The sequence below is a fragment of the Chlorocebus sabaeus genome, chromosome 5, assembly GCF_047675955.1.
Source record: "Chlorocebus sabaeus isolate Y175 chromosome 5, mChlSab1.0.hap1, whole genome shotgun sequence".
Taxonomy (NCBI): Eukaryota; Metazoa; Chordata; class Mammalia; order Primates; family Cercopithecidae; genus Chlorocebus; species Chlorocebus sabaeus.
In genome coordinates, this window is record NC_132908.1 from 53,942,335 (window position 1) to 53,967,347 (window position 25,013).

General features: G+C 52.8%; 1 protein-coding gene across 1 annotated transcript in view; it reads left to right on the top strand.

Annotated features, from left to right (window-relative positions):
* SLC12A3 (solute carrier family 12 member 3) overlaps positions 1-25,013 on the top strand; it is a 52,919-nt gene that overhangs the window by 11,297 nt on the left and 16,609 nt on the right. Inside the window, exons 7-22 of the mRNA XM_007993386.3 lie at positions 974-1,085; positions 1,278-1,408; positions 5,626-5,710; positions 6,598-6,752; positions 7,071-7,178; positions 7,660-7,783; positions 9,890-9,991; positions 11,229-11,384; positions 12,446-12,545; positions 13,538-13,649; positions 14,028-14,168; positions 15,027-15,133; positions 17,063-17,145; positions 19,544-19,621; positions 20,413-20,514; positions 21,947-22,058. Of these exons, the coding sequence (XP_007991577.1) occupies positions 974-1,085; positions 1,278-1,408; positions 5,626-5,710; positions 6,598-6,752; positions 7,071-7,178; positions 7,660-7,783; positions 9,890-9,991; positions 11,229-11,384; positions 12,446-12,545; positions 13,538-13,649; positions 14,028-14,168; positions 15,027-15,133; positions 17,063-17,145; positions 19,544-19,621; positions 20,413-20,514; positions 21,947-22,058 (1,808 nt within the window). The remainder of the gene's footprint in view (positions 1-973; positions 1,086-1,277; positions 1,409-5,625; positions 5,711-6,597; positions 6,753-7,070; positions 7,179-7,659; positions 7,784-9,889; positions 9,992-11,228; positions 11,385-12,445; positions 12,546-13,537; positions 13,650-14,027; positions 14,169-15,026; positions 15,134-17,062; positions 17,146-19,543; positions 19,622-20,412; positions 20,515-21,946; positions 22,059-25,013) is intronic.

Sequence of the window (25,013 nt, forward strand, 5' to 3'; positions counted from 1 at the left end):
CTGCACTATCGCTGTCACACATGGCTGTGAGGGAGCCTGGGGTGGTGTGGCCTTCAGCTGAACCATGGATCCTGCTGGCAGACTCAGCCGGACAGGCCCTACAGGCAGGGCAGGACCTGGCCCCTGCAGCCTGTCCTCTCCCCACATTCTCTGACCTGCAGCTGTCAGAGGGTGGCCTCCTCTCTCTTCCTCGGATGCCCTTCCCCGGACAGTTCTCTGGCTTGTTCGTTCTCCCACTTTAGGTGTCTGCTAAACACCTTCTCTCTGGTGACACCTTCCCAGGCCATCCTGCTAAATGAGCTCCACCCAGTCCCCATCACACTCCCTCTTCTTACTTTATTTATTTGTTTTTGAGATGGAGTCTCGTTCTGTCACCTAGGCTGGTGTGCAGAGGTATGATCTCGGCTCACTGCAACCTCTGCCTCCTGGTCTCAAGCGGTTCTCCTGCCTCAGCCTCCCGAGTAGCTAGGATTATAGGCACCCACCACCACGCCTGGCTAATTTTTGTGTTTTTAGTATAGATGGGGTTTCACCATGTTGGCCAGGCTGATCTCCAACTCCTGACCTCAGATGATGCACCCACCTCGGCCTCCCAAAGTGCTGAGATTATAGGCTTGAGCCACTGCATCCAGCCTGTATTTTTAGTAGAGACAGGGTTTCCCCATGTTGGCCAGGCTGGTCTCAAATTCCTGACCTCAGGTGATCCTCCCACCTCAGCCTACCAAACCTCTTCTTACTTTAAATTCATCCTCCTTATTTATCAGCCAAGACAAGAGGCTTTGGTGGTCTTGAACTCTATACTATCTATATTCCCAACTCTTTGAACAGATCCTGCTGCATAATGGGTGTTGAATGAATGAGTGAGTGAATAATGGAGAAACGGGCCCTGGGCAAATTATTTTCTGGCAGGGCTTCCCAGAGAGGTAGAACCAGACTATCTGACCTCTAGGGTCCTTCGCCCCCCCCCACCCAGGCCCAGGTGCTGTTCTTCCTTGTCATCATGGTCTCCTTTGCCAACTACTTGGTAGGGACGCTGATCCCCCCATCTGAGGACAAGGCCTCCAAAGGCTTCTTCAGCTACCGGGGTATGTGCTGATCGAGGCCCTGACCATGGCTCTGGGGACAGGGACTCTCTGCCCAGGAATCTGGCCCATTGTGTGAACACTGGGGGCATGGGATTACCCGATCCCATGGTCAGGGGCTGCCTGCCCATCAGGTCCCAGCAAGGGGGGGGTCAAGCCCTCCAGGTGAGCCTTACTCAGGCCTTGCTTTTCCAGCGGACATTTTTGTCCAGAACTTGGTGCCTGACTGGCGGGGTCCAGATGGCACCTTCTTCGGAATGTTCTCCATCTTCTTCCCCTCGGCCACAGGCATCCTGGCAGGGGCCAACATATCCGGTGACCTCAAGGTGAGCAGAATACCCGCCCTTCCTGTGTCCTGGCACCACACAGGGGCTATGAGCAGAATCCTGCTCCCTGCTCTACTGGCATCTGCCACTGGGCACTGAGACCTGGGAGGCAGGGCTTCTAAAATCTAGTCCAGTCCAACTCAGCTCAGTTCAACCCAGTCCAACTGATTCCGTTCTGTTCTGTGGTTGTTGATGAAGACCAGCTGTATTCTAGGCTTGAGGGGCACCACAAAATGGCTAGGTTCCTCCCTAGTTCCCAGAACTCTCAGCCTTAGGGGAAGACTGGCCCAGCTGTGACCTTAAGAGCTCAGCCTTGCTCATGCACATCTGGGCTGACATCCTCCCAGGGCTCCCCACTGCATTGCTGCAGGCAGGCTTCTTGGCTTGGCATTCAAGGCTCCAGCCCACCTATCCAGCCTCATCCCTGACCAGGGCCACCCTTCCCATGAGCCTGCTCCAGCCCTAAGGCTCTATTGCTTTGCCTATGTTACCCTGTCCCTCCTCCATGCCTTTGCCTGTGCTGCACTCTCTACCTGCAACTCCATACACTTGCTTTTTTACCCTGAAAGTTTTGTTCTGTTTCTCTTTCTTTTTTTTTTTTTTTTTGAGCTGGCGTTTCGCTCTGTGACCCAGACTGGAGTGCAGTGGCACGATCTCAGCTCACTGCAACCTCCGCCTCCTAGGTTCAAGTGATTCTCATGCCGCAGCCTCCAGAGTAGCTAAGACTACAGGCACCTGCCACCATGCCCAGCTATTTTTTTTTTTTTTTTTTTTTTTGAGACGGAGTCTCACTGTGTTGACCAGGCTGAAGTGTAGTGGTACGATCTCGGTTACACTGCAAACTCCACCTCCCGGGTTCACGCCATTCTCCTACCTCAGCCTCCCGAGTAGCTGGGACTACAGGCACCCACCACCATGCCTGGCTAATTTTTTGTATTTTTAGTAGGGATGGGGTTTTGCCATGTTGGTCAGGATGGTCTCGATCTCCTGACTTCAAGTGATCCACCCGATTCATCTTCCCAAAGTGCTGGGATTACAGGCGTGAGCCACTGCTCCTGGTCTGTTTGTCTCTCAAATACCTCCTTCAACTATCATCTCTCCCAGCCCTTCCATCAGAGTCATGGTTCCCCCAGCATAACGATGTCAGGCCAAATGCGTATCTGTTGCCCTGGAATCTGGAGAACGGAGACTTGCCTCTATCTCCCTATTCCCTCCCAGCTCAGAGTCTGGCACATACGAGGTGCTCTGTACATGTTTGCTGACTGAATCATGGTGAAATGCAGTGTTTGAGCAATAGTACAAAGTGCTGCACCATCGGGGAGAAGGAGAAACTAATGTTGTCAGGGATTCCAGCAGAATTTCTGGGTGCAGGAGGTGCCAGAGCTGGGTTTTGAAAGATGAGAAGCTGGCGGAGCCTTTGCTCAAAGGAGGTGGCAGGCAAGAGGGGGTGATGAATGTGGAGCTAGCCCCATGCTGGAAATCACAGCTAACCCCTACCCCAAACCTCCAGTCTCATTTGGAAGGCACTCCTTGATGCATTTTCTTAAGCGAATTAAGGACTGTGCATTGAGCCAGGCACAGTGGCTCATGCCTGTAATCCCAGCACTTTGGGAGGCCAGAGCAGGTGGATCACCTGAGATCAGGAGTTCGAGACCAGCCTGGCCAACATGATGAAACTATGTTTTAGTCTCCACTAAAAACACAAAAATTAGCCAGGTGTGGTGGTGGGCTCCTGTAATCCCAGCTACTCGGGAGGCTGAGGCAGGAGGATTGCTTGAACCCAAGAGGCGGAGGTTGCAGTGAGCCAAGATCGCGCCACTGCACTCCAGCCTGGGTGACAGAGTGGAACTTCATCTCAAAAAAACCCAAAAAACAAAAAGGACTGCGCATGGAGGTGACTGTGAAGCCAGCCTGGCTTTAACTGGCTACACACCAGGCAGTGTTCGGCAGGGCCTGGAAACTGGAGAACAGCCAGATGTTGGTTTGGCTCCTCTCCTTTGTCTGGGGAATGGCCAGCAGAGGCCTGGTCTGCCTGCCCTGAGGTCCCGCAGAGGTCGGGCCTGTGCTCAGACAGCCTGGATTCTGTGAAGCCTCATTAGATCGTTGCCTGGGAATTTATCTCAATGCCTCATCAAGCTTTTTAGGTTACCAGCCAGCTGGCGTCAACTGTCTCGAAGCTGGGTGAGGCCCGCACCTGCACTCTGTCCTAAATGCCCTCAAGCTTTAAGGGGCTCTTGGATGGCCTCCACCTATCCTGTGGGACAGCATCCTCAGCAGCAGAGCCACTGTTGGTGGAGCCCTCACTGTGACATTTCGGGCAAGTCCCTTTGAAACTCCCTGGGCCTCAGCTTCCCCAATTCCAAAATGGGACAAGTCCAGCCCCCACCTTGCAGGGCGGTGGGGAGGATTCCATGCACTAATTCATGTAAAGTGCTTAGAATAGTGCCTGGCTCAGAGCAGGAGCTAAGAGCTTCTTGTCATCATTGTCATTTTTACCATGATATAGACAAGGAAGCCAAGGTCAGAGAGGCTCAGGGGCCTGCCCAGGAGTACACAGGTGGCAGAGGAGCCGGAATGCCAGTTTCTAAAACAGAGGGCTCAACTACATCACCATTTCATCATCCAACAAATATGTTCTGTGTGGCCTCAGGGCATGCCCCTGTGCACGATACTGCCCCCACCCCAACAGCTCACATTTATTACACTTATCCCCTGCCAAGTTATTTTCTGATCTCACAGATGGGGAAACTGAGGCTCAGGGACGTTAAGGGGCTTCTCCCAGTGTACACAGCAAGGAAGAGGTGGGCTGAGATGTGAACCTGGATGTGCCTAACTTTGTTAAATGCCCAGGCAACAATCTCGAAGTTAGCGACACATCCAGGTCCACATCTCAGCCCACCTCTACCCAGCTCACCTCTTCTCTGCCTGCCTCTTCCCAGCACATCCAGGGACTGAGATCTCAGATCTAGATGCAGGAGGTAGGATGGGGGTTGATGGCTGGCGTATTTGTGTTTTCACCACAAATTGCAGGGCTTAAAAACAGACCTATATTCACTCCCAGTTCAGGAGGCTAAAAGTCCGGGATCCAGGTGCCAGCGGGACCAAGCTCCCTCTGAAAACCCAGGGGAGAATCCAGAGAATTAAGAAATATTCCTAATTTCTGGTGGCTGCTGACAATGGCTTTCCTTGGTTGGCAACTGCGTCACTCCAATCTCTGTCTCTGTCTCACGTGGCCTTCTTTCATCTGTGGGTCCTTTCCTTGCAGGGATATCAGTCACTGCATTTGGGGCCCACCCTAATCTGGTGTGACCTCATCTTCATTAATTGCACCTGTAAAGACCTTGTTTCCAAATAAGGCCACATTCTGAGGTTCTGGGTGGATGTGAATTTTGGGGGACACTATTCAATCCACTAGAGGCAGGGTGGGAGGCTGGCATGTTCTGTTGGCTTTGGAGCTAGGGACCCCATGTGCATGGCCCAGTTGAGTCAAACAGGTTTGCCGGGCAGAGCTGGCAGGTTCATGCCTGCAGGGGCCCCACAGAGCCCTGGGGTGGAGATTCCACCCAAAGCCCTGCCTCGAAAAAAATTAAAAAAAAAGAAAGCAAGAAAATATGAGCAGAGATTTATTCCTCAGAACGGTAGGAGAAAGTTTGGGGTGTATTCTATTTATTGTTGAGGAACCAGACAAATCAATTGGTGCATAATGATTGAACATGCCGTGAGGGCTGGCGGGGAGGGGAGTCCTGGTCTAGGATCTCAATGTGGATTAATTTATTTCACCAACATCCCTGACAGATAAGGGGCCGGGGTATGAGAGCACAGCCCCCTGCCCAGCTGGCCACCTGGAACTGAACCCGGGCAGGCCGACTCCAGAGCCCACCACCCTACCCCCGCCCTCACCACCCTCAAAGCAAGCCCTGGCCAAGTGCCCTCTGTGGCCCAGGCGTGGAGCTGTTGAATTTCTTCTCTCTGCCTCCATCTCCCAGGGGCTTAGGTGGAGTCTCCGCCCTGTGATCTCAGTTGTGTTCATCCCTCTGTGGGGGTCCTCAGTCATGAGGCTCTTTGCTCTCTGTGCTGGAACGGGGGCTCTGAGGGGCCAAGGTCAGAGGTTGCTGTCCCCAGCCTTAGCCTTAGACAAGGAGGACAGGCCTGGAAGGAGGCCCAGGGGCTGCCTAATGTCCTCCCTCCTTCCTTCCCTCCTTCTCTCCCTCCTGCAGGACCCTGCTGTAGCCATCCCCAAGGGAACCCTCATGGCCATTTTCTGGACCACCATTTCCTACCTGGCCATCTCAGCCACCATTGGTAAGTGGCCACCCCAGCCAGTCAGGAAGGGGAGGGACCTGGCCTCCACCCTGCCGTGTCCCAAACCCCCCACCACTGCGGGGATCAGAGGGTGGGGTTTGACTCTCTAACACGGAGAGCTGGGCTGGGAGGGTATGGCAACCTCAGGATGTGAAGCCTTGAACCTATCTCTAGGGTATCTTGACAATGATCAGAGCATCTTCATGGCGGTGGGCATGGCGGGGTCAGACCAGGCTCCTTGGGTCCCTTGAGGGCCCAGATTCATAAGTGTGAAGATCCTACAGGACAAATCTAGGAGTGATGATGATGATAATACCAGCAACTGACTTCCCACATGCCCAGCCCTTTGCATGCCAATCCTATCACTGTCATTTTCCCTATTTCACCAAGGAGAAAATGGGGGCTCAGAGATATTAAGTGATCTGCCCAGGGTCACACAGCCACTGAGTGGTGGAGCCAGGCTTTGAGCCCAGGCCTGGGCTGTTAACACCTGCCTGGAACTGAGATTCTCACAGGTGCACTTGCTCCCAGTGGCCCCGTTTGAGGCAAGCTGTTCACAAATGGCCAAGGGACTTGGTCCAGCTCACAGCCACTCAAGGTTTGAGATCCAGGTCTCCGATCTAAGGAGGACGTTGTGATCTTGGTCACTTAAGCTCTACGCCTCTGTAAAATGGCAACAGCAAAAATAATAGTAATGCCTGCTCAGAGGTTGTTGTAAAGTACTTAGCATGGCTCCCGGCACACCTCCATTGTCATCATTATCATTGCATGATGAAGGGACAGCTGCCCGTCATCTGCAGTGTCTCACCCTCTACAGAGGTGGGGCTGGAAGAGGACAGAGTAAGGAGGGAAGGGAGACCTCCCCACGTTCTCCTTCCTCCTCTCAGGCTCCTGCGTGGTTCGTGATGCCTCTGGGGTCCTGAATGACACAGTGACCCCTGGCTGGGGTGCCTGCGAGGGGCTGGCCTGCGGCTATGGCTGGAACTTCACCGAGTGCACCCAGCAGCACAGCTGCCGCTACGGCCTCATCAACTATTACCAGGTTACCGCCAGGAGGGCTGATCCACCAGACTCAGTGGGGGCTGGGTGGAGGCTGCAGGGCCCCTTGCGGGTCTGGAAGTTTGTGGGGGGGGGGTACAGTTTTGGGGGCTGAGCCCTAGGCTTAGGGGAGAGGGGTTCAGAGCCCAGGTCTGTCCAGTCCTGACCTGTGGGTGGACACTGGGATCTCCAGGGGTGGGTCCTGGACTCAGATGGAGGCTCAGGACCCAGCCCCTGCCCACAGTAGGGAATGAGGTGCCACAGATGGGGACTCCTGGCTCAGCCCCCCACCATGGAGTCCCTGAGCCCCAAATCCCCACAGACCATGAGCATGGTGTCAGGCTTCGCGCCCCTGATCACGGCTGGCATCTTCGGGGCCACCCTCTCCTCCGCCCTGGCCTGCCTTGTCTCTGCTGCCAAAGTCTTCCAGGTGAGGCCACAGAAAGGGGTCGAGATGATGGGGGGTGAGGAGCCTGGGCTAGAGGCACAACAGGGCGGGTACCTGGCTGACTGCTACAAATAGCGGAAGGTGTCATTAGACCGGGGTCTCTAGCCAGAAGGGAAAAAGAGCTATCAGCAAACTCTTGAAGGAAGCAGCCCCTTCCAGTGGTGTGACTTGATGAACACCTGCAGCCCCCACCACAAACTCCCACCTGTGCCACCTGCATCCTGTCCGCAACTCCACCATTCAAGCTCTACCCGAAGCCATCCACGCCCTGGTCATGCCCTTTTACTGTCTTCACGGTAGGGCGGAGGGAGAGTGATCATCCCTGTTTAATAGAAACAGACACCAGGACCCAGGTTGGGGAGGTCACAGAGGGCACCGAGCCAGGGCTGGAGCTCAGGTGGCCCCAGGGGAGGGGAGGTGGCAGGTTCCAGCCTGGGGGTGAGTGAGGCCTCTGGTGCTGCAGTGCCTTTGCGAGGACCAGCTGTACCCACTGATCGGCTTCTTCGGCAAAGGCTACGGCAAGAACAAGGAGCCCGTGCGCGGCTACCTGCTGGCCTACGCCATCGCCGTGGCCTTCATCATCATCGGTAAGGCTTTGCCAGGGCTCACAGGGCCCGGCCTCCTGTTCCCCTGGCCGGCCATGAGGGGCACGGGGGCCAGGCTTTTCTCCTGCCTCCTTGTCTCCCCGCCCCAGAGCCCCGCCGGGCCTGACAATTAGTGGGCACTCAGAGGCTGTCTTGAGGGGTGAGGCCCCACCTGGGAGGAGATGTCGGGGGGCCGTGTGATCCTTCCCCTTCCCACCTCCAGGCAGGTGGCTCCCAAACCATGTCAGGCAGCAGAGCCTTCTGCTTTGTTAGAAGAGAACTTACCTGTTCCCCCAGTCTGCATTCGCGTGTCCTGGCAGCTAGCATCCCACTTCCCTGGGCCTAAACAAACCCCCAGAACACCTCTGGAGCATGGGACAAGCTGACTGGTCCCTTCTTGGGATGGGATACCAATGGCTGGTCAGTATCCTCATAGGTATATAAACTAGATAACCCAGTTCCTCAGACCTGGGGCTTCTAGACTCCTTGGGCTTCAAGATGGCAGATATCTTAGGAGAAAAGAGCCCAGGTAATTGGTTCATTAGATCAACTTCCTATCCAGGCTTTGCCATGTGCCAGTTGTGTGACCTTAGACAAGTTACTTCACCTCTCTGAGCCTCATTTTTCTCATCTGCAGAATGGGAGCAATAGTGCCTAACAGGTGTGTCTCAGATGGGCAGGAAAACACCATGTGTGCAGGAAGATCTACATGCATTCATATATGCACACACACTCACATGTGCACACACCCGGTACTTGCCTAATTTACTTAGCTATGGAGGCAGAACTCGCTAGGAGAGAGGTGGCCATGCTGCGACATGATGTCCCCTGGCCCCTGCTCCCTATGCAGGACTGGGGCGGGGGGTAGACTACCGGCCAGCCTCCCTGGGCTCATGGGCACCCTCCTGCCACCAGTGAATCCATGCTGTTCAGGCTGGCATCACAGTCCATGAGATTTGCCCTGATAGCCTAGTCACTATTACCCAAGGGAAGCTTTCCAGACACCGGATGCTACTGGGTCCTGAACCACATGAAGAGGTGGCAGGGATGGAAAAGTCTGGTCAGACTTGATATTCTCTGGCCCTGTCTCTGCTTCCTGCTCACCGGGGCCCAGAAACACATTTCCCTGCAATGTACCCTGATTCAGATTCGATGTCCTTTCATCTGGGTGGGTCTGACTTGACTTCAGACTGAGGATCCGGGCAGGGTTCTTAGGTGATTACATGAAATCATGGACAGAGGACCTGGCATATTGGTGCACGCTGTGTTTTGGGATCACCAGAAGCAGGCCCCAAGACAAGGATTCATATGTGAAAGTTTATCTGGGGTGCTGGGGGCAGTGGCAGGGGAGGGTAACAGGGAGACGGGGAAGAGGAAGCAGTTCTTGGGTGGGTGAACACTGGGGTACCACTGGGGTACCACTGGGGTGGAGCTGTGCTACGGCCTTAGCTATCCTGGGTCACATTGCAAAATGTATTTCTGGCCAGGCGCAATGGCTCACGCCTGTAATTCCAGCACTTTAGGAGGCCGAAGCAGGCAGATCATTTGAGATCAGGAGTTTGAGACCAGTCTGGCCAACATGGTGAAACCGTTTCTACTAAAAATACAAAAATTAGCTGGGCGTGTTGGTGCACACCTGTAATCCAAGCTACTAGGGAGGCTGAGGCAGGAGAACTGCTTGAGCCCAGGAGGCAGAGGTTGCAATGATCCGAGATCATGCCACTGCACTCCAGCCTGGGCAACAGAGCAAGACTCTGTCTCAAAAAAAAAAAAAAAAAAAAAGTATTTCTTGCTGTCATTTGTGGTCAAAACAGTATGACAGCAACTACCCTTGGTCATCCCATAGCCTGGTGGGGTCTACTGTCACACTGACCCCCACTGTCTTAAAAGCTGGGTGTTTACAGTTTACAAGACACTATCCCTTTGAGCTTCACAAAAGGATGGACCCATTTCACAGATGATATGGACCCATTTCACAGATGAGAAGGTTGAGACTGACTGAGCCTTGGTGGCCTGTCTGGGGTCCCCCACATTGGGAAGGAGCGTGCCAAGCCAGTCCTTGGCAGAGTTGCCCAACGGGCTGTCCTCTCTCTCCCTGGGTTCCTGAAGCTGAGCTCAACACCATAGCCCCCATCATTTCCAACTTCTTCCTCTGCTCCTATGCCCTCATCAACTTCAGCTGCTTCCACGCCTCCATCACCAACTCGCCTGGTAAGCAAACCCTTCACCTACCTCAGGAGGAGGCACCCAGGGGCTAAGGGGAAAGGGAGCATGGGGTGGGAGTGTGAGGCATGGGTGGAGGTCGGCAGCCCAAGGTCACCTCTCAATTTAAAACCATTGAAAGGGAACATTAATAGAATAATAGCTCTCGGCTGGGCGCGGTGGCTCACGCCTGTAATCCTAGCATTTTTGGGAGGCCGAGGTGGGCGGATCACTCGAGGTCAGGAGTTTGTGACCAGCCTGGCCAACATGGTGAAACCCTGTCTCTACAAAAATACAAAAATTAGCCGGGTGTGGTGGCAGGCACCTGTAATCCCAGCTATTCGGGAGGCTGAGGCAGGAGAATCACTTGAACTGGGAAAAGGGAGGTTACAGTGAGCTGAGATCGCACCATTACACTCCAGCCTGGGTGAGAGAGCGAGGCTCTGTCTCAAATAATAGTAATAATGATAATGATAATAATAATAGCGGCTCTCCTTTCTCAAGCACTGACAGTGTGCACTTTACATGGATTCATACATTGTTTGCCATCTGTAGAGGTTTTCCAGTCTTTGCCTTCCCCAGTTTTACAGGAATCGGGAGCCTGATTCCTCAGAGAAAGAGAATTGCCCAAAGTCACAGCTAGACTGTCACACACAGTGCTGCAGGTTGCACACTGCATAACTCTAGGAGGCACCATTCATATCATAGATTTCAGACATTTGCGTGTTTATGATGGAAAACTTCTGGCAGATGGCAATAAAGAGTCTTGAGGAAAACTTTTTCTAACTAGCTCCAAATTGCCATTGCCTTTTACCAGGCCACCTTTTACATAGACCCCAATGTTCATGATGGCACTGGAGTTGCGCCATGAGGCAGCTGTCACTAGTGGCAGCCCTGGCCTGGCCTGCGGGTGGGGAGCCAGGCAGAATCATATCCTTCCCCCTCCATCTCACCCCCTTGGCACCATGGGAGCTGGTGCTGTTGCTGACATGGGATGTCCTGTGGCCGTATTTGGCCAGAGCTGGATGCTCCTGGTGAAATGCCAGCCGAGGCAGGTGTGTGATTTGCCCCAGAGCCTGTAGACCCAGCCCCAGGAGGCAGGGTGGTGCTCATGGCTGGCGGGTTCAGGCTGGGACCCCGACTCTGGGCACTGCTCGCATTACTGCCAGGCCCTGCCCAGCAGCTCTGGCCTAGAAGGAGGCTCCAGAGTGCCAGGCATGTCCACTGATTGGTGCCCTCGGTCCAGGGTGGAGACCTTCATTCCAGTACTACAACAAGTGGGCGGCGCTGTTCGGGGCTATCATCTCTGTGGTCATCATGTTCCTCCTCACCTGGTGGGCGGCCCTCATCGCCATCGGTGTGGTGCTCTTCCTCCTGCTCTATGTGATCTACAAGAAGCCAGGTGTGCATCTCAGCTGCGAGGCTGCGGCCCTCCTCCCCCAGGGTAGCCATGCAGGCGGCTCTGCCCTCTGCCCCTGGCTGGAGAGCCCTGAGTCAGGCTCTGTGCTGTCCAGGGCCCCTCTCTTCCCCTCCCCTTCATCCCTCCCCACGTGGCAAGGAACCCCAAGGGAAATCCCCACTCAGGGCCCATGCCTTGACTTCTAAGCCACCCCTGGGCACCCAGGACCCGGGAATCCCCTGTCCAAAGGACCCTAAGTGAGCTTCCAGGGCCTACGTTGGCCTCTTCCCTAGGGCTGTCCCCCAAGAGGGGTCAGCAGGCTGCTGTGCACACCTAGGCCTCAGGGGTGGCCGAGGGCTGGCTGTGTGGATGGCAGGCAGACAAATCTTGGACTCCGAGCAAGGTCTCTACTTGTCTGCAGGCAAGGACCCTGGGGTGGCAGCGACCTAAGGACGGGAAACAGGGCTCTGAAAAAGCCTGGGATTCTAAGTCTCAACCTGGGCTTCTAGGCCATCGTGAAGGTTTGGCAAGGCAGGAGGATATCGTGTGGAGCTTGATGTATAACTTTTTTGAGGGGGGACCGTGGGTCAGAGTCTCATTCTGTCACCCAGGCTGGAGTGCAGTGGCACAGTCTCGGCTCACTGCAACCTCCATCTCCCAGGTTCAAGCAATTCTCCTGCCTCAGCCTCCCGAGTAGCTGGGATTACAGGTGTGTGCCACCACACATGGCTAACTTTTGTATTTTTAGTAGAGACAGGGTTTCACCATATTGGCCAGGCTGGTCTCGAACTGCTGACCTCAGGTGATCCGTCCACCTCAGCCTCCCAAAGTGCTGGGATTACAGGTGTGAGCCACCGTGCCTGGCCTTGATGTGTAATTTTTCAACGTGCAGCCACACGGTCTGCAGGCCTCCACCCTATAGGCTGCCAACCCCAGGTAGCCCTGCTCCCATGGGTGCCCAGTGCCTCGAGAAGGCCAACATTGCCTCCATCCCTCCGCATGTCTGGTTTCTTCTACTGATTCCTAACACTGCTCTCACCCCTGCTGCTCCCTTGCTCCCCCAGAGGTAAATTGGGGCTCCTCGGTACAGGCCGGCTCCTACAACCTGGCCCTGAGCTACTCAGTGGGCCTCAATGAGGTGGAAGACCACATCAAGAACTACCGGTGAGCAGAGCTGCTGGGACCAACCTGGGACCCGGGGGCCAGTGATGGCTCCACCCTGGGAGTTTCCAAGCCCAGACCTGTCACCTGACCCAGGCAGACCCAGGGTGTGTGCAGCCTCCACTGAGAGAGGGAACAGAGGTGGAGGAGCCACCCAGCCGCCACGAGACAGGGGTGGGCATATCCTGATGGGGACCAAGCAAGTCAAGGGGGCCTCTCTATGCCTCAGTTTCCACAGTGGGAATGTGCTTTGTTGTCGAGGTGATTGTTGCTGCAGCTCCCATCACAGTATCCCCGGAACCAACGGTGATGAACTTTCCCTGGGTACTCTTCAAAGCTGATTCCCCTCTTTGTCGAGGAGGATTATGCACCTGCCATCTCCTTCCCACCAGATCCCAATAATTATTGGCAATATCTATTTTTGTCATGCTTACCATGAGCCAGGTGCTTGCAAAGTGTCTTACACAGCCTTACAAGAACCGGCTGAGGTCCAGGAAATTACTAACCCAGTCATGGACAAGAACACTGAGGCACAGAGAGGTTAAGTAACTGGCCCCAGGTCACACAGCTGGTGAGTGGCCGATTAGGTCTGGCTCCAGTTGACTCAGGTCATGGCCCTTGACCACTGTCATCTGCTGCCTCTTGAGTAACCTGCCTGGGTAACTGATGAGTTTGTAAGTGACAGACTTCCTCACTCCCAGGCTTTGTTCTTTCCCCCACCGTGCTGGGCTAGGCAGGGCAGGGGAGAAGCATGGAGGGTAGCATTTGGTGGCCTGAGCAGGAAGGACCAGGGAGACTAGTGTAGAGGTCACCAAAAGAGCGGGAAGGGCCCCAAAAGTCACCCTGGATTTATAGGCGGGAAGCCAAGGCCCCAGGCATGTAGGGTCATGCTGGTGGCCACACCGCCATTCAGGGAGCCTGGGAGGTGCCTTTCGCACCCAGACCCCCATGGGCTCTCTCCTGTTGGCTCCTGCCCTTTTCCCTTCCCTCCTCAGCCCCCAGTGCCTGGTGCTCACGGGGCCCCCCAACTTCCGCCCGGCCCTGGTGGACTTTGTGGGGACCTTCACCCGGAACCTCAGCCTGATGATCTGCGGCCACGTGCTCATTGTGAGTGGCCCCTGGAGGGGCGCAGGGCAGTACTCCTGGGGGAGCCGCCTGTCTGTGATGTCAACCCACAGAGTGGGGGCCAAGGGGATGCAGAGCAAGGGGTGCCTAGCCAGGCACCCCCATGGATCCCATTCTCTCCCCCTCCTGGCCCCTCTTGCTGGCTTCTCCCCGAGCTGCCCTGCCTCTTTTCTGCTCCCTCCCTCTCCCTTCCTCCCTGCTTTCTCCCCCACTCCTTGTGTTTCTCTTATCTGGGCAAAAGAAAAGGGCACTGTGGGTGCTGCCAAGTCCCTGGGGCAGCCTCCAGGGCAGGAGAGGGGCTGAATCTCAGGCTGGAGGGTAAAGGCAGCCAGTGATGTCCCCTGTCCCACCCACCCATAGGGACCGCACAAGCAGAGGATGCCTGAGCTCCAGCTCATCGCCAACGGGCACACCAAGTGGCTGAACAAGAGGAAGATCAAGGCCTTCTACTCGGATGTCATTGCCGAGGACCTCCGCAAAGGCGTCCAGATCCTCATGCAGGTGCCGTGGACTGGGGGCTCCCCTACAGGACTTATGGATCGGTGACACAACCTGGAAGGCAGAAAGTCTCGGGAGCCCCTTTGCCTAAGCCTCTTTTGCTGCAGAAGGAGCCCCAACTTTTTTTTTTTTTTTTTTTTTTGAGACTTGTTTTGCTTGTCACCCAGGCTGGAGTGCAGTGATGCGATCTCAGCTCACTGCAACAACCTCTGCCTCCCAGGTTCAAGCGAATCTCCTGCCTCAGCCTCCTGAGTAGCTGGGATTACAGGCACCCGCCACCATGCCCGGCTAATTTTTTTGTGTTTTTAGTAGAGACGGGGTTTCACCATGTTGGCCAGGCTGGTCTGAAACTCCTGACCTCAGGTGATCCACCTGCCTTGGCTCCCTGGAGTGCTGGGTTTACAGGCATGAGCCACCATGCCTGACGAGAGCCCCAGCTTTCTTATGTCTCCAGATGTGCTGATTCTGGGCACTTTTTCAGAATGCCCAGGACCTGGGAAACTGACCTGGAAGCCTGTGGGGCTGGTGTCACCTTGGCCAATGCTAACTTTCGGGGGCCCTGGCAGGGATGTAGGGTGTTGGTGACCAAGCGAGAACTAGAATCGAGGATTCTGGAATTCAGATATTTCCTCCCATCAGCCATCTTTCTCCCAAAAAAGTTTTGTTTTGTGCAAAACAAATTTTTTTAAGATTGTATATGTGTGTGTGTGTGTGTGTGTGTGTGTGTGTGTGTGTGTGTGTGTATTTTTTTTTTTGAGAATCAGCACATCTGGAGACATAAGAAAGCTGGTGCCTCTGGCCAGGCGGATCACCAACTCTGCCCCTCTGATGGATTCCCCATCTCACCCCATCCCCTGGCAGGCCACAGGTCTCGGGAGAATGAAGCCCAACATTCTGGTGGTCGGGTTCAAGAAGAACTGGCAGTCGGCCCACCCAGCCACAGTGGAAGACTACATTGGCATCCTCCAGTGAGTCAGGGGAGAGGAAGAGGCTTGGGATCTGTTAATTTGGGCCACTGGGCCTTGAGAAGTGGAAAAGAAGTAGTGGGTGCTTAAAAAGTTGAGTCCTGCTGGGCAAAGTGGCTGGCATCTATAGTCCCAGCTACATGGAAGGCTGAGGCAGGAAGCTCACTTGAGCCCAGGAGTTGGAGGCTGCAGTGAGCGAAGATCGCATTGCTGCACTCCAGCCTAGGCGAAAGAGCAAGACCCTGTCTTTGAAAAAGAAGTTGAGTCCATTTGCTCAAAGCTAAAGAAGAAACAGGCTGAGGCTGAAGATGCCCGTCTCTGACCTATGAGTCATGGACACCAAAGCCAGCTGGGGCCAGGCAGGTAGCACCATGAGTGAAGCGGGCCAGGCATGGGGTGATAGGGAGCAGTGGAGACTGTGGCAACCCAGTGAGAGTGGCTCTTACTTGACTCGTGTCCATGCAGGATGGGCTCTAGTGCCCATGCGGAAACGTGGGCCCAATGTTGCCAGATCTTTTAATTTTTCAGAGGAACTGCAAACGTGAGTTTTTAGGTGAGAACCTCATGCCTCCCTGTGGGCTCCAGAAGGTGCACAGGGAGCCAGTCAAGAACTCTGAGGCGATGCCCCTGAACAGGGAAGTGAAATCAGGCCCTGAGGACCGAACTCCCTGGGGACTTCAGGGCTGACTCCAAACTCTTATCAGCACTTGCTGTGTGAGGTCCAGAGATGCCTGCCTGCGTGGCTTTTCTGTGTTGATGTCGTTGTTTGTGGTATCACTGAACAACACGAAGCTGAGGGCTGGGGCCCTGGGACCTGCTTCCAGGTATGCTGTTAACCAGCTATAGGACTCAGAGCAATCCTCTCAGCTGCTGCTAACAGAATTATAGCAGCAACTGATAGAATACCTGATCTCCAGCCTCTCTCCACCTCCAACATTCCAAACCTTCAAAAAGCAAGGCCTGAAAAGTCCTTTACCAGAGATATGTGATCTAAGGAGCCCAGGAAGGGCAATGCGCAACCCATTGGCCCAAACCCCAGTAGTAGGTGGGCTCTTGGGCACTGTGTCAATCAGGCAGTACATACATCTTTGGAACAAGAGTCTTCCAGACACCTTTAATTTTTTAAATTTATTTTATTTTATTATTTTTATTTTTGAGGCAGAGTCTCGTTCTGTTGCCCAGGCTGGAGTGCAATGGTGCGATCTTGGCTCACCACAACCTCTGCCTCCCAGGTTCAAGTGATTCTCTCGCCTCAGCCTTTGGAGTAGCTGGGATTACAGGTGCACTCCACCACGCCCAGCTAATTTTTGTATTTTTTAGTAGAAATGGGGTTTCGCCATGTTGGCCAGGCTGGTCTCGAACTCCTGACCTCAGGTGATCCGCCTGCCTTGATCTCCCAAAGTGCTGGGATTACAGGCATGAGCCACTGCTCCCGGCCTCCAGACATCTTTATAGACAGCCTATTGCAGGAGTAAAGCTTTTCTCATGGGCATGTCTGTCCTTTGGTCTACAGTCTCAGCCATATGATTCTAATCCCAGCTGCTCACTCCCTTAGCTATGTGATCATGGGCAAGTTACTCTCCAAAACTCAATTTTTGCATCTGTAGAATGGAGGTAATAATTACCATCCCCACCTCCATGGGCAGAGTTGGGAGGAATTATCCAAATGTATCAGGAGGACAGGGCTGACTTGGTTCCCCTGAGTACCAGATCTGCAGGATCCACAGTGCCACAGACTGTAGAGCTGAAGGAGTCCTGGGGTACTCTCCAATTCTGCCTGTACAGTATACAGATGGGGAAACTGAGGCCCAGAGAACAGAAAGGGTGTGGTAGGAGGCAGAACCAACTCTAGACATCTGGTCTCCTGGGTGCCAGGTCACCTCCCCGGTGGGATCTCGGGGAGAAGCTAGACCTCACCTCCTCTCTTTCCAGCGATGCCTTTGATTTCAACTATGGTGTGTGTGTCATGAGGATGCGGGAGGGACTCAATGTGTCCAAGATGATGCAGGCACACAGTGAGTACATGCCATGCCCACTCCCAGAAAGTTCTAGAATCTTTTTTTTTTTTTTAATGGCAGAGGGAAAAATGAGTAAGAAATAAAAGGTTACAGACTCATAGAAAGTCACCTCTTTTTTTCTTTTTCTTTCTTTTTTTTTTTTTGAGACAGAGTCTCCCTCTGTCGCCCAGGCTAGAGTGCAGTGGGGTGATCTCAGCTCACTGCAAGCTCCACCTTCCAGGTTCATGCCATTCTCCTGCCTCAGCCTCCCCAGTAGCTGGGACTACAGGTGCCCGCCACCACGCCTGGCTAATTTTTTGTATTTTTAGTAGAGACAGGGTTTCACCGTGTTAGCCAGGATGGTCTCGATCTCCTGACCTTGTGATCTGCCTGCCTCTTAATGGTCCATTAGAGCCCATAAGGTTTCCCAGAAAGAGAAGGCAACCCGTTCAAGGTCATGCTTCCCAGCTGGGGCAGAGCCAGGACTGGAACTCAGAGTTCCCCGAATCACAATCGGGTCAGGGCAAAAGGATCTACTATAGGCCAGACATGGTGGTTCACACCTGTAATCCCAGCACTTTGGGAGGCCAAGACGGGTGGATCACTTGGCCACACAATCACTAAATTGTACTTTAGTACAATTTTTGTACTGAAAATACAAAAATTAGCTGGGCATAGGGTTGGTGCACACCTATAACCCCAGCTACTTGGGAGGCTGAGGCAGGAGAATCACTTGAACCCAGGAGGTGGATGTTGCAGTGAGCCGAGATTGCGCCATTGCACTCCAGCCTGGGTGACAAGAGCAAGACTCCATCTCAGAAAAAAAAAGAAAAAGAAAAAAAAAAAAAAATGGATGTAATAGAAAACCAGGAAAGAGGGGAGAGGAAAATGCCTGCAGGAATATGCCGGAATATGAAAATACATAATGACCAGGAAAAAAAAATCATGCTATGGATATTATGAGACCAATCTCCGCAGTGGAATAAAATAAAGTACTTGAACAGCTGCCATATTAGCATCTGTTTGTCCATATCATCATCCAGTTAATAGAAAGACATAATTCCCACTCCTCACTCAATATATAGATGGAAGTGGTTTTTACAGTAAATAAAATCAGATTTGCAATAAGACAAAAGTAATGATTCAGGACTTGGTTAATGTTAAGTTTAAATGTACATATCATATTGAGAATTTTCTTTGAACGTATAACAAAACAAAGTGCTACTGAGCGAACATTATTGTAATGTAGTAAAGCGGAATGTAAATTCCTTGAGGTCAGCAAAAAAAAAAGAAAGAAAGAAAATAAATAATGACCATGGGAACTGGGCATTTTGGTCCACTGAATAGGGATGTGTTTTGCATTTTAAAGTCATATATGACTGCAGACTCTGAAATAAAAAATATTTAGAGAGGCTGGGTGTGGTGGCTCGTGTCTGTAATCTCAGCACTTTGGGAGGCAGAGGCAGGTGGATCGCTTGAGTCTAGGAGTTCAAGACCAGACTAGGTGACATAGCAAGACCCCGTCTCTACTAAAAATAAAAAATTAACCAGGTGTGGTGGCACATGCCTGGAGTCCCAGCTGCTTGGGAAGCTGAGGTGGGAGGATAGCTTGAGTCCAGGAGTTTGAGGCGGCAGTGAGCCATGACTGTACCACTGCACTCCAGCCTGGGTGACAGAGAAAGAGTCTGTCTCAAAAAACAAAAAAACAAACAAAAAAAGGAAATATCTAGAGGTGTGAAAGCAATAACGTTTATGGCAACAAATGGGAGGCAGTGCTGAAGAGATTGGGAGCTTGGAGTCCGCGTCTCTTGCAGCCAGGGGCTGGGTCCATTCATTTGTGCCGTTGCTGAGTGCATGCCTGGCACACAGCAGCTGGTCAATAACTATTTATGCAACCACTATTTACAGAGCAGCAACTCCGCTCCTGACCAACGCTGCTCTTGGTGCTGGGGTTACAGGCACGGCAAAGCCAAAAAGCCTCTGCTCTTGAGAAGCTGACACTCCAGAGGGAAAAGCAGACGCTTCCCAGTGGGCGCATAAGTCATCTCAGATCATGAGCGTGTCTTGAGAAAACGTGTGCAGGGCGTAGTGGCCAGGGAAGGCCTCCCTCAGGAGGGGGCCTCTTGCTGAGGAGGCCAAGGCTAGGGAAAGTATGTTCCAGCTCGGGGCGCACCCACCACCATGGCCCAAGGTGGGGATGTACTTGGCCTGTTTGACAGGCCAGGCATGACTGGAGTGTGAGGAGCTGGGCAGGAGGCAGGTCAGAGAGAAGCCAGGGCAAGGTGCAGTGGGGCCGTGGAGGCCAGGCGGGGCCTTGGGACTTTCTTCCTGGCATTAAGGGAGCCCTGTCAAGGAGGAACCCATGGTGCCCTCAGACAAGGAGAGCCTGTGAACAAAGCTGCCTCTTCTTTTTCAGTTAACCCCGTGTTTGACCCAGCGGAGGACGGGAAGGAAGCCAGCACCAGAGGTGCCAGGCCATCAGTCTCTGGCGCTTGTCAGTGTTCCTACTCAGAGCTCAGGGCACTCTCGTCCTGTGGGGCAGCTAGGGGTGGGCCACCTGGGAACTTGGTCGAGGAAGGTGGTTTTTTCTTGTGACAGTGGTGCCTGAGTAACTGGAGTTGGGAACTGGAGGGGCTTGGCCATGTCAAAGATTGCCAGCAGCCAGGTGCAGTGGCTCACACCTGTAATCCCAGCACTGTGGGAAGCTGAGGCAGGAATTCCAGGCTGCAGTGAGCTGTGACCACACCACTACATGCCAGCCTGGGTGACAGAGTGAGACCCTGTCTCAAAAAAGGAAAAAAGATTGCCAGGAGGTGGAGAATTCAGGGTCAGAGAATGACGGGGACCCACCTAGCAGGCTCTGGGGCCCTTGTCCCACCCCTGCCAAAGCCCCTCTAGCCATGCAGGGTGGGGCAGGATTTTCCTTCATCCTCTCCCACCATCACCCCAGGAGGCAGGGGGCCCGCAGTACAGGTGGGAGGGCTCCTATGGGCATTTGTGAAGGGCGCAGGGAGGTGTTTAAGGGAATGGAGAGTGCATTTCCCTACCTACCCAGAGGGCTCTGGGACTGCCTCCACCCCCAGTACTCACCAGAATCCCGGGAGAGAGAAGCTGAGAGCAGGCCAGGGGCATATCACAGCACTGAGCGTCCTGGGCCCCGGTTCCTGTTCCACCTGCCAGAGAACCCGTGTTCAGCATCAGAAGGGGTGTTGGTGGGGCCCTGGGCCAGGCCTGCCAGGATGTGCGGCAGCTGGCTCTGCTCTGACCCGTCCCCACCTCCTGCAGTGGACCCCAAGGCCCTGGTGCAGGAGGAGCAGGCCACCACTGTCTTCCAGTCGGAGCAAGGCAAGAAGACCATCGACATCTACTGGCTCTTTGACGACGGAGGTCAGTGCCCCCCTTGGATCAGCCCCCCTGCCCGGCGGGGGTGGGGTGGGGTGGTCTTCCTTCCCTTTCGTTCCTGGCCTGCTCTCAAAGGGGACAGGGGCTTCTGGGCCCACCAGTGAGCTCAGGGGAGCCTGGAGGGACCCCTCTGTCTGGCCTCTAGTTTTTTGGTTATAAAATGGGAAACTTTGAGAGAAGAGCTGAAGTTGCCACAAGATGGAATCTTCTGACTAGATGGCCATTAGGGGCACAGGCAGGTGATATAAACGGGGAAATGGGCGGTGCCCAGGAAAGCTGGAAGAATATTTTTCACTTCACAATGAAAAATTTCCCATTAAAAAAAAAAAAGTGACTTTCAGCTTTATTCCTCCTACCTTTGATAGAGTCACAGATAGAAAGAAAATATCTTTGTTCCAATGGAACAAATCCTATTAATAATTGCCAAAATAGGCTGAGCACTTACTACCTGCCTGACAGGGAATTCCCTACCTAATGCAGTCCCCAGGTAGGAGCTGTCATGATTAACTCCCCTTTATAAATAAGGAAACTGAGGCACAGAGGATTACAAGGTGATATGTGACCGCTAGTCCTTGGTCTTGTGTGGAGAGACAACAGAGAGGGCTGAGGGCTCCCACACGCTGGTCAAATATTCACTCTTCAAGAACTGCCAATGACCTGGATTCCTCGACTTTTATGGGAAACTCCTCAATTATGAAATGACAACTTTTTTTTTTTTTTAATTCTTTTTGAGATGGAGTCTCGCTTTGTCACCCAGGCTGGAGTGCAGTGGCGTGATGTCAGCTCACTGCAACCTTCGCCTCCCGGGTTCAAGCGATTCTCCTGCCTCAGCCTCCCAAGTAGCTGGGACTACAGGCACCTGCCACCATGCCCAGCTAATTTTTATATTTATTTATTTATTTAGATGGCATCTCACTCTGTCACCCAGGCTGGAGTGCAGTGGTGGGATCTTGGCTCACTGCAACCTCTGCCTCGTGGGTTCAAGCGATTCTCCTGCTTCTGCCTCCTGAGTAGCTGGGATTACAGGCATGCACCATCAGGCCTGGCTAATTTTTTGTGTTTTTAGTAGAGAGAGGGTTTTACGATGTTGGATGTTGGCCAGGCTGGTCTCGAACTCCTGACCTTAGGTGATCTGCCTGCCTTGGCCTCCCAAAGTGCTGGGATTATAGGCATGAGCCACAGCGCCCGGACGCCAGCTTGTATATTTAAATACACTGCACAAGCACAAATAAACCCTACCCCACAGAGCACCATGTGCAACTTGGGTTTAGTCAGTCTTGTTCATTATACAGATGGGTCGACTGAGGTCCAGCGAGGAGAGGAAGGGGTTTGCTAATGGCAGAGAGGGGCAGGAACCCACATAGTGTTCTGTCCTGAGTGTATTCTTGTCATGACTCACGGGGACTCTCCTTGCCAGGCCTCACCCTCCTCATTCCCTATCTCCTTGGCCGCAAGAAGAGGTGGAGCAAATGTAAGATCCGTGTGTTCGTAGGCGGCCAGATTAACAGAATGGACCAGCAGAGAAAGGCGTAAGTGTGGAGGGCTGGCCCCGGGCGACTGCAAGGACCAGTGCCATCTTAGCTCCACCCAGGACTGTTCCCCTGCCCCGATCCTCTGCCACCGCCCCCAGGTGGGCTCTGAGATTATCCCAAAGCCCAGGGCCAGCTCTCTCCAGGCCATGGCAGTGGGCAGGAGCAGGAGCAGGTTTCTCTCCATTCCAGAAGTTGCTCTGGTTTCCTGCCCACTTCAATAAAATGCAGACGCCCTAGGCTTTGCTAGATAGGGAAGGGAGTTAGGTTGTAAAGTCACAAATCTCTGGGTTTGGACAATAAGAAGCATAAAAATAAGAAAGAAAAGGAATCTATTTTTTAAATTGAAAGTTTAAAAAAAGGCAAGAAAAATTGAAAAAAAAAGATAAAAAAGAAAAAAAACAAATCTCCAGGAGAAACTTGTATGAAATGAAGGATGGGCTGGGCCAAGGCAGTTGGATCGAGACCAACCTGGGTGACATGGCAAAATCCTGTCTCTATATTTAAAATTTTTACATATTTTAATATTTTTTTTTCTTTTGAGACGGATTCTCGCTCTGTCACCCAGGCTGGAGTGCAGTGACCTGCTCTCGGCTCATTGCAACCTCCGCGCCCTGGGTTCAAGCAATTCTCCTGCCTCAGCCTCCCTAGTAACCGGGATTAGAGGCATGTGCTACCATGCCCAGATAATTTTTTTTTGTATTTTTAGTAGAGACAGGGTTTCACCATGTTGGCTAGGCCAGTCTTGAACTCCTGACCTCAAGTAATCCGCCCACCTCGGCCTCCTAAAGTGCTGGGATTACAGGTGTGAGCCACTGTGCCCGGCCAATATTTTAAATTTTTATATAAATATTTTACATGCATTAAAAAATTTAAATATATATAATTTTTTGAAACAGGGAAATGAAGGATGGAGAACATGTCTCCTCCTGAGAAATGAAGTAGGGGCTAGAACCCTTTAGGGCAGCAGTCCCCACCCCTTTTGGCACCAGGGACCGGTTTCGTGGAAGACAATTTTTCCACAGACTAGGGAGAGAGTAGTGGTTTTGGGATGATTCAAGCTCATTACATTTATTGTGCACTTTATTTCTATTATGATTACATGGTAATATATAATTAAAAAATTATACAACTCACCATAATGTAGAATCGGGGGAGCCCTGAGCTTGTTTTCCTGCAACTAGATAGTTCCATCTGGGGGTGATTAGAGACAGTGACAGATCATCAGGAGGGTTCTTGGCCCTCTAAGATCCTGCAAGAGGGTTCATGGCCCTCTAAGAGTCTAATGCCACTGCTGATCTGACAGGAGGCAGAGCTCAGATGGTAAACCAAGCGATGAGGAGTGGCTGTAATTACAGATGAAGCTTCATTCACTGCCATGCACCTGGTTCCTAACAGGCCATGGCTGGTATCTTTTGGCAGCCCTGGGGGTCAGGGGCCCCTGCTTTAAGGCAATATCCCCAATGCATGGGATGCAGGCTCTGGTGAGACAAGAGGTGACTTTAGTGGCCAGGGATTGAGGCAGCAAATACCACTGAGTCTTTTGGTGAGAAGTCCTTTTAATTCTCCTCCAATTCTGGGGCTGATTCTGCAGAAGGTCCTGGTTTAGCCTTGGCCTGTCCTTCCTTTTGGTAACCCGTGCTTGTCTCCCTGAGCAAGAGGAGTAGGCTGCACACATGGGCTTGGCAGGCAATGGCATCTGGCCAGAACTTAGTGACCCTGGTTTATCAACATGGGTTTTATTGGTCACCTCTTCCTGGCAAGAGGTGCTGGTTTTCTGTTTAAAACTGTGATGTTTTAAATCCACTGGGCACAGTGGTTCTGCCTGTAAATCCTGGCACTCTGGCAGCAGGCCAAGGCAGGGGATTGCTTGAAGCCAAGAGTTTGAGACCAGGCTGGGCAACATAGTGAAAGCCTGTTTCTACCAAAAAACTTAAAAAGAAATCAACTGAATGGTGGCATGTACCTGTAGTCCTAGTTACTTGAGGCTGAGGCAGGAGGATCACTGAGCCCAGATCAAGGCTGCAGTGAGCTATGATTGCACCACTGCACTCTAGCCTGGGTAACAGAACAGATACTGTCTCTATTTTTTAATAATAAAAATAAAGTAAAATTTAAACAAATAAATAAACTCATGATATAAAATTTCCCTTTGAAATGTATCTAAGTTTGGGCCAGGCGTGGTGGCTTATGCCTGCAATCTCAGCACTTTGGAAGGCCGAGGTGGACGAATCACCTGAGGTCAGGAGTTCAAGACTAGCCTGACCAATATGGTGAAACCCCACCTCTACTAAAAATACAAAAATTAGCTTGGCATGGTGGCACGTGCCTGCAGTCCCAGCTACTCAGGAGGCTGAGACAGGAGGATTACTTGAACCCGGGAGGTGAAGGTTGCAGTGAGCCGAGATTGCACCACTGTACTCCACCCTGGGCGACAGAGCAAGACTCCATCTCAAAAAAAAAAAAAAAAGTGTCTAACTCAGAATGTGAGTTGATTTAAACAGAAAAGGAAGTAAATAGTAAGGCAGGTGGCACACAAGTGTGGAGTTGACAGGTGTCGGCAGGTGGAATTGGGCAGCTGCTGCTTTGAGCAAGGTCAGGTGAGGTGGGAGATGGTAGGCTGGAGGTTGGCCGAAGGGTGAAGACAGATGGGGCGGTTTGCCCAAAGTCATCCAGTTAATTAGCCGAAGAGAAGAACCCCTGCCCGGTCGCTAGTGTCCTTTGCAACTATCCTGGCTGTGATGCCCCAGGGTCATAGTAGGAGGGGATCTCCTGGCCCACACCACCCGGTCCTATGCCAGGATGGCCTCCCATGCTCCATTCTCTAGTCACCCGCAGGTGAGTTAAGGGAAACCCAGCAATCTATTGCTTTCTCCTCACCCCCACTAAGAACTTCTCCCGGGAAAGCCCCTTTTCAGCAATGCTAAGGAAAGTGTTGCTTAGGAAAAGCAGCAT